The sequence below is a fragment of the Corvus hawaiiensis genome, chromosome Z (genome assembly GCF_020740725.1).
Source record: "Corvus hawaiiensis isolate bCorHaw1 chromosome Z, bCorHaw1.pri.cur, whole genome shotgun sequence".
NCBI classification, from domain to species: domain Eukaryota; kingdom Metazoa; phylum Chordata; class Aves; order Passeriformes; family Corvidae; genus Corvus; species Corvus hawaiiensis.
The window spans coordinates 59,950,683-59,963,328 of record NC_063255.1 but is presented as its reverse complement, the minus strand read 5'-3'; the positions used below and the strand labels follow the sequence as shown (position 1 = coordinate 59,963,328).

At 38.2% G+C, this 12,646-nt stretch overlaps 1 protein-coding gene across 3 annotated transcripts in view; it reads left to right on the top strand.

The window, feature by feature from the left end:
• ADAMTSL1 (ADAMTS like 1) overlaps positions 1 to 12,646 on the top strand; it is a 414,253-nt gene that overhangs the window by 243,487 nt on the left and 158,120 nt on the right. For all 3 annotated transcript variants that reach the window (XM_048292487.1, XM_048292486.1, XM_048292488.1), the window contains one exon: positions 1,812 to 1,939. In XM_048292487.1, the coding sequence (XP_048148444.1) occupies positions 1,812 to 1,939 (128 nt within the window). The remainder of the gene's footprint in view (positions 1 to 1,811; positions 1,940 to 12,646) is intronic.

Here is a 12,646-nt window from a genome sequence, read left to right as displayed (position 1 = left end):
CTACACAGCTTCACTGAAGGTAAAATTATTTCGGTGTTGAGTTATCTCTGTGTCTCAAATAATCTCTTAGTGTTGCCATCAAACAGGAGGTTCTGATTGATGGCAGAGCATCGCCAGCCTGGAAAGAGAGGGGATTGCCCTGCTCTGGTCTGCACTGGAGTGGTCTTACCTCAAGTCCTGGGGGCAGTTTCTGGGTGCCACAATATGAGAAAGACATCAAACTGTTAGAGAGCATCCAAAGAAGGGCTACAAAGACAGTGAAGGACCTTGAGGAGAAGCCGTATGGGGAGTGGCTGAGGTCCCTTCGTCTGTCCAGCCTGGAGTAGAGGAGACTGAGGAGAGACCCCATAGCAGCCTACAATTGCCTCATAAGGGGAAGAGGAGAGGCAGGCACTGATCTCTTCTCTGTGCTGACCAGTGAAAGGACCCAAGGGAATCGCCTGAAGCTGTGTCAGGAGGAGGTTTGGATTGGATGTCAGGAATAGGTTTTCACTGAGAGTGTAGTTGAACACTGGAACAGGCTCCACAGGAAAGTGGTCACAGCACCAGCCTGACAGAGTTCAAGAAGCATTTGGACAATGCTCTCAGGCACATGGCGTGACACTTAGGGTGTCCTGTGCAGGACCAAGAGTTGGACTCGATGATTCTGATGGGTCCTTTTCAACTCACCATATTCTATGGTGCTATGAAAGCTGAGGCTGATTGCTGTAACATGGGCCAGCAGCGATGCTTGCTGATGTTCCTCTGTTCAGGGTGTACCTTCAAAGTCTCCCTCATATTGTTGTTTTGCCTTCTTATGAATATCAAGTGCAGTTAGAGCTGCTATTCACCAGGTGCTGGCCCACAGCACAAGTCAAGCTTTGAAGGAGAGTACTGCCTTTCTCCATCAGACACAGGCATTTTTGGTGCACCTTTGCAAGGTTGGTCAGTTTTTCCAGCAAAACCACATTTCCCACTGGAACAGTATCTAAATAGATGGTTAAATCATTTGCGTCCATAAAAGTCTATGTTTCTGAGGTGCATTTGCATGAATGAAAATGAAATGCTGAATACAGGTATGACTGCTTTATGTGAGGCAGGTACTAGTATCTATCTATGACTTAGTCCTGGAAAAGCTGAGCATTTCTGAGTCTTTCAGTGCTGCTTCTCTATGAAGTTGTTAGAGCACAGCCACTGGCATTAACAATACCGCTGTCTGGGTCTGCGCCTGACACTGGTAACTCCTGCTCTTCAGGGAATGTGCATTTTCTTTTTTAAGCTAGCAAACAGTAAGGGTGAAACAGTTAGGGAAACTTTGTCCAGCAAGTTTCATAGATCTTTAGACAGAGAAGCAATGATAGTTCAAATTCTTTGTGGTGCGCGCATGAAAGTGACTATACTTAATGCCTTTTTAGCACATTTTTCCTTAGGAGCTTTTTGGAAGGTACCTTTCAATATGCCTTTTCGTAGTTTCTAACACAGCAGCAAAACTTCAGAGTACAATTTCTAATATCTATAATACTCCAATTCTTAATCAGAAAAAATCCTTTGTCTCACTGTTGTTCAAAGACCTCTCTTAGAGCAGACTTCACTAGCCTCAAACTGAGACAAAGTAGGATATTCAAAAGATGAAAATGACCTCATACACCATTCACTATGAAGGAACTGGTTGTCAACCAGTAGGCATGCCAGAGAGGAACATATTTATTCAATCTATTCAGTGCTTTCAATAAGCAGGATGATATCCAGTAAAAAGAAAGGTTAAACTAGCAACAGTATTTTTGACACTTAAATGTTGTTTCCTGATTTTTTTTCCTTCTCCCTCTCCTCAGAGCTCCAGAACAGCTCGCTCGGAGGAGGACCGAGACTCACTGTGGGATGCCTGGGGCTCGTGGAGCGAATGTTCACGCACTTGTGGAGGAGGGGCTTCATATTCACTGAGACGCTGCCTGAGCAGCAAGTAAGTGGCTGGACGTTTTTTACTTCATTGGTGGAAAAATTCAACCTACTCATGTATGTCAGACCATAAGAAGTAACCAGTGGAGATCTTGACCTACATTGAAATTTTCATCTCAGTGTCAAAAAATTATGGTGGTGGTTGTTTTTAATTCAGGCAGGCAGCCAACATGCTTGATAAGGCAACACTCTCTAAAATATAGCAAGAACCGATGGATATAAAAAGTGGTCTGGACAGCTTGCAAGGCTGCCAGCACCTGAAATTGAAACTTCCCTCCACTTTCACCATTTAAGCAGTAAGAGTTGTCATGCACTCATACCAGGATACAGATAATTCACTACATTTAGTACCCCACAGTCTCAGCCACACTGACTTTAAAAGCATCACATTAATCAAATGTGGGATCCTGAGCTACAGAAGAAAAAGTAACAATTCTACAAAGGATATCCACTCTTTACTTCATGTAAGTTTTACCTGCAAAATATTTCTAGCAAATACTTTTTCTATCTACTTTACAAAAAAAATTACCAGCAGTCAACATAGTATATGTGATAAATATTAAGAGATTTCTGGTAAAGGATATGAAGGGAAACTCCAGACCCAAACTTCATGGCTTTTTGCCATCTCTGATACCTTATATATTGTAGGATAAAAAATCTAATACAATTTTCCATCCTGCATACTTTCTTTCATATTTTTATTCATGTGCTTATAAAACTGATGTTAATATAACAAACAGTGGCCATACAATCCAAATAATTTCCTCTGTCTGGCATTTTAATATGTGATGTTGTTTAGTGAAGACCGGAAACACCATAAGGCATTGAACCATAACATCAGAATAGGTTATTGTGTATTTTAGCTTTATCTGTGAACAGTCTCCTAGTAGCCCCATTTATTGAGTTGACTGTGTGCAAAAGTCTGCTGGAAGAAAAGAGGCAAAGACATCTGATGAAATAAGTGGAAAACCAGTACTTTGCTAATCCATTCCCATGGATTAAAAAAAATATTTTGGTTTTAAATGTGGGGCCAGATTTTAAGACCTTGTTAATTTCATGGCCAACTGTGGTTCTGCATTCACCTCAAAATCTGAAATTTCAGAGACAGGAACTTAATTTTAATCACAGTATATCATTTTCCATACTTAAAAACGTAAGTGACCTTCAGCATGTTGCTTTAATGTAAACATGAACCCAGGCATATCAAGAGATCTGGGGAATCTGAGCAGTAGCAGCTTTCTCTGCTCCCTCATGAGAATTGTCTCAGTAGGTTCTAGAAGGTAAATCTTGACGTTCCAAATTGTACTAGTGGTAGTAGTCATCATGGTCTTCTGTAATATGCAAGTGTAAATCATTTCTTCTGGACGCTCTTTGATTCTTGTGCTCTTCAGGATGGCCCTGAAGTTTCACCAGTGGAAAAGGGAATAACCTCATAAATTACATGGAATTGTTTTTCATACACTACCTTACTACTGTCCCTTCAGGACACAAGCAATGCTTCCTGCCTGAAGAAACCAGCCACAAACTATGAGCCATTCAGACATAGAAACCCCCAATTTCCAGGACAGGAAGCAGGGAGTTAATTAGGTGCATGGCTTTTGGTAGCCAGTAGCAATAAATCATAAATAGTAACATTTGTCCTGGAATTAGCACTCTGTCAAATGTGTGATAGTTTTTCCTTTTTCCTGGTCTACATGCAATTGTTACTTAAGTAAAGGGTTTAAATTATATCTATTTCTGCTGAGCATTTTAAGCTGCTAAGTCAGAGAGGGAGCAGGGTAAAGAAACTCGTCCAAGGTTTCCAAATAAGCCTGTTCACATGAGTACTTCGAAGCTGGCAAGGCATGACCAAAGTGTCCATCTCCGACGGACAATCTCTTCGTCAGTACAGTTTATCTCATGTATTTGTTGTGTGTAATTTCACTGCAGCATGAAGGAAGATACTACATTCTTCTGGCAGATGAAAACTGGCAATACATTTACATGTTTTGGAACAAATTAATCCTTAATATTTCTCATCCTGGAAGGAATATTCATTGTGCCTTGTATCTTTTAGTTCTGTGTGAGGGGACTTTCAGAGCATCACATGAATAGAGAGAGCGTAGTGCATCTGCTTTGAAAAAATTCAAAGACTAATTGCCCATTCCTAAACACCACTAATATATATAGCTAAATAAAGGAAACCAGCTTTCTTTCCAGCTTTTGTTTGCCAAACTTATGTTAGTGCTTGTGTTGTTTGTTTTGGGAACATGTTTTGTGTTAGGCCTTCACAGCTGTGATGAAAGAATGGAAAGTGTTAGTGAAAAATTCTGTATTCTTGTGTTTTAAATGGCAAAAATTTCAGGGTAGTGGCTGTTTAACAGTACTTTTCATTAGAACAACTGGTTCTGATTATGCTAAGGACATTATGATAGTGATATAAATACATATGCTAGTCACACAAGCAGATGGGTTGTCAGCCCAAGTCAGTTGTATGTCCTGGAATCCCATGCTGACAGCAAGCACTGGGTCACTGCAAGGGCAGAATAAGCCCCAGGAAAATAGAGTTTTGCTAATTAGAGTGCTAAGACTCAAAGGATGACGCTTTTCTTTTTCACATTAACTCTTTATAATTTTTGATACTGTTGTTACTTACAAAAAGGACAGACACCCTTTAAACGTTACTGGGTTTTCTCTCAGTGAACCTCCCAGAAGAATTATATATTAGGTGGACAAGTAAGTGTTTTTTATTTTATCATTTTAGAGTGTTTTGCCCTTCAGTTTTCCTATCTTTTTTTTTTTTTTAAATGAACTGCCATGCAGCACTACTCATCAAAACCTGTATAGAGGAGAACCACAGACCACTCCTATTTTTCTTGAGGGCCAAACTACCAACAGTGGAGCTTCTGCAGGGAACCAAGTTTTATTAGCTGTTGGCTGCTTAGGATACAGAGATTATGGAAATACATAGGCAGAGCAGGTAGAGAGGCACTGCAATAAGGATTTTGCCCTCTTACTGAGAATCCAACTCTTATTTGTTGCAGTCTGTCAATTGTGCAGCACTGCTGGCATTTATCATTTAGCATAACGATTGATAACAACTCAAATACCTTCTGTCCAGGTTTTAATAACTGTCCATACTGATTCAAGCAGCTCAAACAGAGCAATAATAAATACCTGAATTAGATATCTGAAATTCATGTGCATTTGTTTCATGTACTGGGATACATTCTCAAATTGTAAAAGAAATTATAAATTCTCCTATTCATTTGTTCATCCATCCTGATCTAAAAATATTCTGTACTTTCTGAAATTGTACTTTACATATTTATGAGTTACTACAGTAATAATGATACCATTTTGCTGTGTCTAGGCTTGGCAAGAAGATAATTGTGATTCTTTTTCTTATCATCTTCCAAATTCACCACCACTTTCTTTTAAAGTAAGGCTGCATGTAGCAGAAGATAAGCATGTCCTAGAGTTTTGCAAATTATTTTTGCTCTTAGTGGATAAGTAGTCTATTTTTTAAACTGCTTAGAAACCCTTCATGTTACTGTTGCTTCTGTTTATGAAAAAAACATGAAGCAAAGAATTGGAGTGTATAGCAGAGTGCTGAGCTAGTTATGGAGTCCCAAGGATGCTGAATCTGAGCTAAAGGGCCAAAATTTGAGATTATCACTCTTACCTCTGGGAAATAATGTGTAAACTTCTGAACAGGGTGGAGGTTTTCCACCATTAAGTGAGGGGTTTATGTGTAGTACCAGAAGTCAACATTAACATTTTCCTGACAGATTTCCCCCAGTGTAAAAGTGTCAGAGATTTAAAAAAAAAAAAAAAAAAAAAACACAAAAAAAGACACATCAATAAAACAAAACAAACAAAAGCACACATTAAAAAAAAGGTGGAACAAATGTGAGAGAATTAATGCCATCATTGTTCATACTCTTCATATTGTGTCACTTACTGGAACATATTTTTTTCTCCTTTTCAAATACCTCCCTTCCTTCCTTCAGCTGATGACTGTCTTTTGGTAATGCAAGTGAACCACAAATATGAAATAGCCTTTCTTCTAGCTTGGCTTGCTAAATTAGCTGCAGTGATTCACTATTTTGGTTGTTCGGCCCATTGCCGTTGCATTCTGCAGAGTGAAAACTATAGATCTGCATAAATGACTCTCAGCTTTACTGTCATTTGACTTGGTTGATAAAATAGCAACCAAGACATACCTTTGATGGTTAGGTTTAGTAAACTAGGTAAATTAGCTAAAATTAGGTCAATTTTATGATGTGTGCATTTTTCGTAAGACAGAAAAGGCCTAAGATAAATTGGGGGTTTTTTTCATTAAGGAGTAATATCTTCTAATTTTGATCACACATGTTATTGATTCACAAATGAAACATCGAATGGTTTCTGTTTGTCAGACAATTGAATAGATGCATGTTATTCATGTTAGTTTAAAGTTAAATAAGAGAATAAGAAACCATTAACAACATTTCTGACTAGCATTGAAAACAGGATACATCAAATACTGCAAAATACTGTTTTATCTGTATAGAGCTTTGATACCAAAGTATTGACTACTATTGCTGCTTCAGAACTAAATCTAGAATGTAGTCCCAGCATGTGGCTGTGACCCTTATTTTCAGGCTTCAGTCACAGACTCATCTGTCTCAGAGGCTTTGATTCCCAGAGATTCTGAAGTTTGTCACATCTAGCACTGATAAAAGGTCCTTTAAATTTTCTGAGTGAAAATTACAATGGAGCAGTTATGTAGGCTGGGAGTTTCTTCTTTATCAGATACAAGCTAACATACATTACTGTAATTATTGTGTAATGATATAAATGCAGCCTGCTCTGTCCTGGCACTACTAAATAAGCCAGATTAGGCCATTTTATGAAATGTTCCTATATGGGTCAAAAATGATCAGTTTAAATACTGTGGGGTTTTATGACTTTGAGAATAAGTCCTTTTCTAGTTTAAGGTCTAAGGAATAAAGAGCAAAATATTTGTGCACAGATGCTATCAAAGTGGTTGAATGCATCCCCGAAAGTAAATAGCATTCTGATGAAGCCCACCACATCACTCATGAAGAGTACAGTCAATGTAATGAAATTCTTAGGTGACCTGCGCTATGAAATTATTTAGGAGGATGTTTCTCATTACCTTGTTTAAAACTGTATCTGTATACTAGTGTAGTATATTGCTTCCTTCAAAGACCTTCAGGATACCTGAATTGCTGGGGTTTTTTCTGCTTCAGCTAATACTTCTAGATGGTTTACTCTGTAAAGGACATCCTCCATGATATACTGTATGAGTCCAAATAGTTGGAAGAAATTTTTGGTTTCTTTAGTTTTTAGGTGCTTCTAGTTAAGGCTGTGCCACCTAGCAGCATTTTAAAAAGGAAGTTATTATTCTATTTACTCTGCAATTAGTGAAATCTGTAATTATGAGAATTTTGAAACCATTTTCTACTTTCATTTGATAGAGAAGCTCTTCCAAAATTTTGAGAGAGCTCTAACTCTTTCTAATGGCAGAAGCAGCAAGCAACAATCTTACATCTGAGTCAACATGTCAACACTAAAAGAAGCTGAAAATTTCACACTATGTAAATCAGTATTGTAATCTGTGGAGTGACTGCTCGTGGTCTTCAGAAAACCAGTTAGACACACTGTGATGGCTTTCCTAATTTCTGGCTTCAGTGCCTCACTGAAGTATCTAAAATTATAGAAAATGCTTTCCTAGTGTTGTTTTCCTATGTAATCCCTTGCTAGACCTGACACAGAGATGTTACATATTGGTGTTTTGGGTGAAAAACTGATACATAGTAGAATGAACAGTACTCAGCATTGTACCTACAGGTGAGTGATGGATATGGTCTCCATAAATCCATCTCTCTGCTGAGAAGTAGCCTACCAAATAAAAATGTCTGTCAAGCCCTCATTCAGATGATATACTGTTCATATGTCCAGGTTCACTGGAAGAGCTCTTAGCCATTCATAAGTCTTTCAATAAATCAGTTCTGGGACTTAAATTTAAAAGAATTAAATCAGTCAGGCCTTTGCATGATGTAGAGTTTTTGTAAGCCTTAATTCCTGTAAGAAACCTAAGATGTGATTCTCTAAAGATTCTCTAAAGACCAAGAACTAGATTGTACATGAGAAAGCGTGCATTTCAGTGGAGGTGGGCTAACATGTAGGCTCAAACTTCCTCAAAGAACGGAGAACTTGCAATCCTGTTCAGCACGTTTGTTTTATAAAGACAGGCTGCAAAACCTGGATCCTGCTCCAATTTCTAGCATGTTCAGATTTGGGGTGTTTGTACTTCTGGGCTTGAAATATGTTCTATGTGGTTTATTTGTGATACAACAGGACAGGTGAGATTTTATATTGTATTTCTTTCCACTTGGGTTGTGAAGAGACCCCTCATCCTTGTTTTGCTGAAAGGCAGGGGTTTTTTTAAATTTTGCTTTTCTGCCTTTCTAGGATAGTGAAAAACATTCTCAACTGTAATTGCTTTCTGTATATCTGCAATACAAGTTATGTGTGCAAATCTAAAGAAACTTCTTAAAATATTCCTAAGAAAATAAAAAATACTGTAGTCACAAAAAAATATGTGAGACTAAATGCTGAAAATAGTGTTCTGAAAGCACTCTGACTTTTTTTCTGTATTTTCCTCTTTTTTTTCTTAAATTGGATCCTTGTTATTTTAAGTGGACTAGCCAGTCATATTTTTCTGAGTTTAGGCAGTGTTATTTAATGCCAGCTGTTACTTAGAAAACAACAATCAGTGACTTGGAATGAGGCAAAGAAAAACTTGGAAATAAAAATTTACCAGAAGGATACTGTGCAAACTGTATCAAAAGCTTTGCTAAATTCTAATAAAAATACATCTGCTAGTCAACGAGATGACTCACCTTAATAAGGAAATTAAGTTAGTTAAACAGAACTTTCCCTTTGAACCCATCTGCAACCCTCACTTTCCGAGTCTTTCTTCATAGGAGAGGTGTTTCACCCCACTAATTAGTTTTGTGACCTGGATCTGCTCTAACAGCTCAGGTTGTGTCTCTTGCTGGGCACCCAGACCTGAGCACAACACTCCACACGGGGTCTCATGGATGCATAGTAGAGGGAGAGAATCATCTTCCTTGACCTGGGGAACACGCTTCCCTTCATGCAGCCCAGGATAAAATTGGCTTTCTGGACTGCAAGTGCACATTGTCAGATCATATTTAATTTTTCATCCAGCAATATCCCCAAGCCCTTCTCCGCTCTTGGTCAATTAATCACTCAGTCTGTATTTATACTGGAGATTGCTGCCATGCAGGATCTTGTGCTTGGCCTTGCTGAGCCTCATGAGGTGCACATGGGGCCATTGATGATAAGTATAATAACATCACTTATGTCAGAATTATTGATTGCCTAATACCAGGGTTGTGAAAAACATTATTTATGAAAAACATTATTTAGGAAAAAATTGGCCTTTCATGGCCCCAGATCAGTACACATGTTTTTATTTGCCTTGCTGGTTTTCTGCATGTAGTGACTGAAGTTGGTATTTTGCCTCCTGGTTGTTTATTTTTCAACTGCAGAAGAAAGAATATTTGTATGATCTGTAACTAAATTTGCCAGGGAAATTTGGCTTGTACGTCCATGCCCAATTTTCTTGTCTCAAAGTTAACTACTCATGTAACTCTTCTGGTATTTCACATTTCAACAACATTCAGGAGCTTGTAGGAGACCATCTTCTAAACACAGAGAATGAAAGATTTTACAGATGCATGGCAAAATATACCAGTGTGTCTCAACAACCCATGGTGGCAGGCAAGGTGATTGTTAACAAAAGGATATGGAAAAATCTTTAAAAATCTTTGCAACTTATTGTCAATTGAATTATTTAGACATGAGTTTAGCAGACCCAGCCAAATAGTTTCAAAAGGTGAACTTCTTAAAATCAGTGCAGTCCTGATTCATCTTTCTTGTTCACAAAAGTGTGGTGTTCAGGCCCTTCCTTCTCACTTCCTTTACAGGAAAAGGGGTGTGCTGAAGAGTAAAAGAGACTCACTTTTCCTCAGAGAAGGACAAACACAGAAATTGTATTGAGGATGACGGGGGGTCATAACACTGTGCCACATTTTGGAAAGAGGTGAGAGCAACAGGCTGAAGGAAGACAGATGAAAGATGCTGTTATCCCTGTGTGTGTAGCCTGGCTTCATGCCACAGCCTGCCTAAAGATCTCATGGGAAATGACAGACCCACAGCATACTTATCTCACAAGTACAGTGCAGAAACCAGAATCTGTCCCAGAGAAGTGGCTATCAAGGGGTGTGAAAATAAAGTAGGGGAGATTATTCAACATTTTATCAACTTCCAAAACCCTGTAGTGAACAACTGCATCAAAATTCACATGCACAAAAATAACCCACCCATGGCTCACAGTTGCTTGTTTATAAGGAGACTTGTTTCTTAAGGAAAGCATTTCAAACACTGATGACTGCTGAGAGTGGCAGGAGTTGATGAGGTCCTCCTCAGCAAATCTCTTTCATAGTCTTTGGTAATTACAGATAAAGGCAGCTTTGGCAGGGGGTTGCTATTCTTTCTGGCATGGATTTCTGTGAGGCTTCTAACTCTAGCTGAGCACAAATACACATCTACTTGAGACCTTTGAGGGGGGGACTTGAACTAAGTCCATCTACAAACTGGAGCCTGGAGGAATAAATACCAGGGGTTTGGGTTGTTTACATTAAGAGAAGTGAATATTTTAATATATTAAAAGTTGTTAACCTCTTTCCAAAACTTTACTGGAAACAAGTGACTAAGTTTAAGGAATGAAACATGATTCCCAACAGCTTGCTTTTCTTTCATATTGACATGATAATAATTCCCTGTTAACCCAAACCCTCAGCTACCTTTTTCCACTGAAAAATCTCCTGCAGTGTAGGTAACAGAGAAGGCTAGAAGTACTGCTTACTTCTCCCACTCTTTCTGTGCTCTTCAAGATGAACTTGGCATTTTGGTTGACTTCTGAGTTTTCCTACTGGCTGTGTGTACTCCTTGTTGATAGGAGTTGTCATTTATATCCTGCAGAGATCAGAGGAAAAATGATGACTATATCTCACAACATGGCTCACTAATCTGCTGTGGTCCTTCCTTGAATGTTAAAGGCTCAGTGCTGTGGAATTCTGCAAAGCGTCCATGCTGAGATATGCATGCAAATCCCATGAGTTTGACTCCAAAAGTAGTTACTTGTGCTTAAGAGAATCTGGAATACTGTCCTGAAGTAGGGTAGATCTGAAACAAAAACTACTATGCAAATCTATTGTGAAAATATATCATCTAAGGCTAAAATCTGTTTACTTGCTTTCTGGTTGATGGGTGATGACTGGGAAACTAATGAGTTTAAACAACCAAACTCCAAAGTATGGTCTTGCTGAGTAAACAAGGGGGATTTTCTGAGAGTGTTTCCTAGTGTTCATGAATCATAAGAGCACTAGCTGCATCCAGAATTGCACATTGTATCTGAACATCCCTGGCCATTAGCCAAAGGAGGAAAAATGGAAGAAAAAAATGGAATAGTTGTTTTGTCGTATGTTTCAATTACAGTCATGGAAATTGTGCTAATATCAAGTCTGTGTGAAGGAAAGTAATATCTGATGGGTTGTGTGGCATTTCTGAGAGACACATGGGGCAGGTAGCAAGCTTGACGAACAAGCTATTCAGTGTAGTAAATAAGGCCTTCACTAGGACTGCCTACATTCTGTGTAAAATACTTCTTTATTTGCTCTCTATCATTAGCAAAGTACCTTTATTGAATGCAATATGAACACAATTTTTTCAAGCTTGCCTGTATTGCTTAGGAATGACTGGAATAGTGGGTGTGGGTGTCGCTTGAGTGTTTTGCTGTTGTTACTGGGTTTTTTACTTAAGTTTTTTAGTTCATAGTCTATTATGAATGTAATTTTTATTAATATACTTCCAAACCCAATTTTTTTCTACTGCTAGATACTCTGCGCACATTCTTCATTTCTTGCAAGCCTTTAAAGATAAAAATTTAGTGGAATTAAGTACATAATACTACAAAATAAATTAATTGGTGATAGTGATAGTGATTAGTGATATTTCTATTATGCTTTTCATAGCATTTTTATATGCCAAATGCTACACAACAGAATGTGTTATCTTTCCACTTAGATTGACTCTGAAAATGAAATGAGGTTTATTTACTTGTTTGTCTCCTCTTGCGATCATTTAGACAATTGTGGTACGTAAATGACTATTGGATGAATTTCACAATTACGTCCTGTGGATAATGAACAGAGAGGATGACTTCAATAATTTCAAGGAAACTTGTTCTCTTTATTTTAGAGTTAACTCAGAAGGGGAAAAGTTTCTCTGCTTTAAAAAAAAAAAAAAAAAGGAAAAAAAATCAATGCAGATGCTGTTGTCCTTTCCCTTGGATAGTTCAGAATGCTTTGGATTTTAAAAATCAGGCTTGGCAGGCACTTATTCCTGAAAGAATGTGGGCTTGTTAAGTCCTGGCCAAAAAAAAAAGAACGGGGTGGAGGGAGGGAAAGTTGTGAAATTAAGAAATTAAAAATTTTAGGAATTCTATTCTCTTGAAGGATACATTTTAAAATCCAAAAAGCCTGCATTCTGATCTGCACTGAGGACCTCCTCAGAGTATACTGTCTGAACTCATAAAATACGTGAAACTTCACCTAAGGTCAAATACTCA